Source organism: Capsicum annuum, chromosome 3 (assembly GCF_002878395.1).
Source record: "Capsicum annuum cultivar UCD-10X-F1 chromosome 3, UCD10Xv1.1, whole genome shotgun sequence".
NCBI classification, from domain to species: Eukaryota; Viridiplantae; Streptophyta; class Magnoliopsida; order Solanales; family Solanaceae; genus Capsicum; species Capsicum annuum.
The window spans coordinates 234,778,921-234,779,700 of NC_061113.1; the positions used below are offsets into that span (position 1 = coordinate 234,778,921).

The window sequence follows — 780 nt, forward strand, 5'->3', positions numbered from 1 at the left end:
AAACAAACCCAAAGGAACTCCATTGATGCTGAGAATCCGTATAAAAAGCATTCCATGTCATTGTGTATATATAGATATCAAGTAGTGCAACAGTAAAAATGGCCATATAGATGAAATGGAGGGATCAACTACTGGAGGGGAGCCAGATCCTGATTTAAAAGTCAATAGAGATTATGGTTTTCTCAATAAATACAAGGAAATGTTCAAGACATAATTAACAATTCACTTGTTGAATTCCATGATCCAAGTGTGGTAAGCACAACACGCCTTACGAAATCCCCTAAAACTAGCCCCCTTAACTAAAGCTTCAAATTCTTTCTCAGTTCTTTCTTTGCTTCCTGGGTTATGCGCTAACATAATAATATGACCATGTACTTTACTCTTTGTAGCAGCTGATGTGTCTGGTGCTTTTGGAAGTATGCACTCAGCAATTATCACTTTTCCATTCGCAGGAAGTGCTTCATAGCAGTTCTTCAACAATTTTATGCAGTGATCATCGCTCCAATCATGACAAATCCACTGCAGCAACTTATTAAGTATTATAGCACGGAAAGGAAAGCATTTAACTTCTATGCGTCTTATAGTCCGTGCTATCAGTCTATATCAAAAAGAGTCACAGATGACAAAATTTATAATAGGTGAAATTAGTAATCTGTAAAATAAAGTAGACTACATGCATATATTAGGTTAAAATATAGTGATATTATAAAATATTTTTAGACTGTCAATGTGTATAAGTTAAATCTAATTCGAATAGCCTTAGGACACCTCTACTTGTTT

At 34.7% G+C, this 780-nt stretch overlaps 1 protein-coding gene across 1 annotated transcript in view; it reads right to left on the minus strand.

Annotated features, from left to right (window-relative positions):
* Positions 1-222: 222 nt before the first annotated feature.
* The window catches only part of LOC107866086 (caffeic acid 3-O-methyltransferase-like), a 30,480-nt gene continuing 29,922 nt past the window's right edge, over positions 223-780 (minus strand). The window contains exon 4 of the mRNA XM_047408688.1: positions 223-519. Within this exon, the coding sequence (XP_047264644.1) occupies positions 223-519 (297 nt within the window). The remainder of the gene's footprint in view (positions 520-780) is intronic.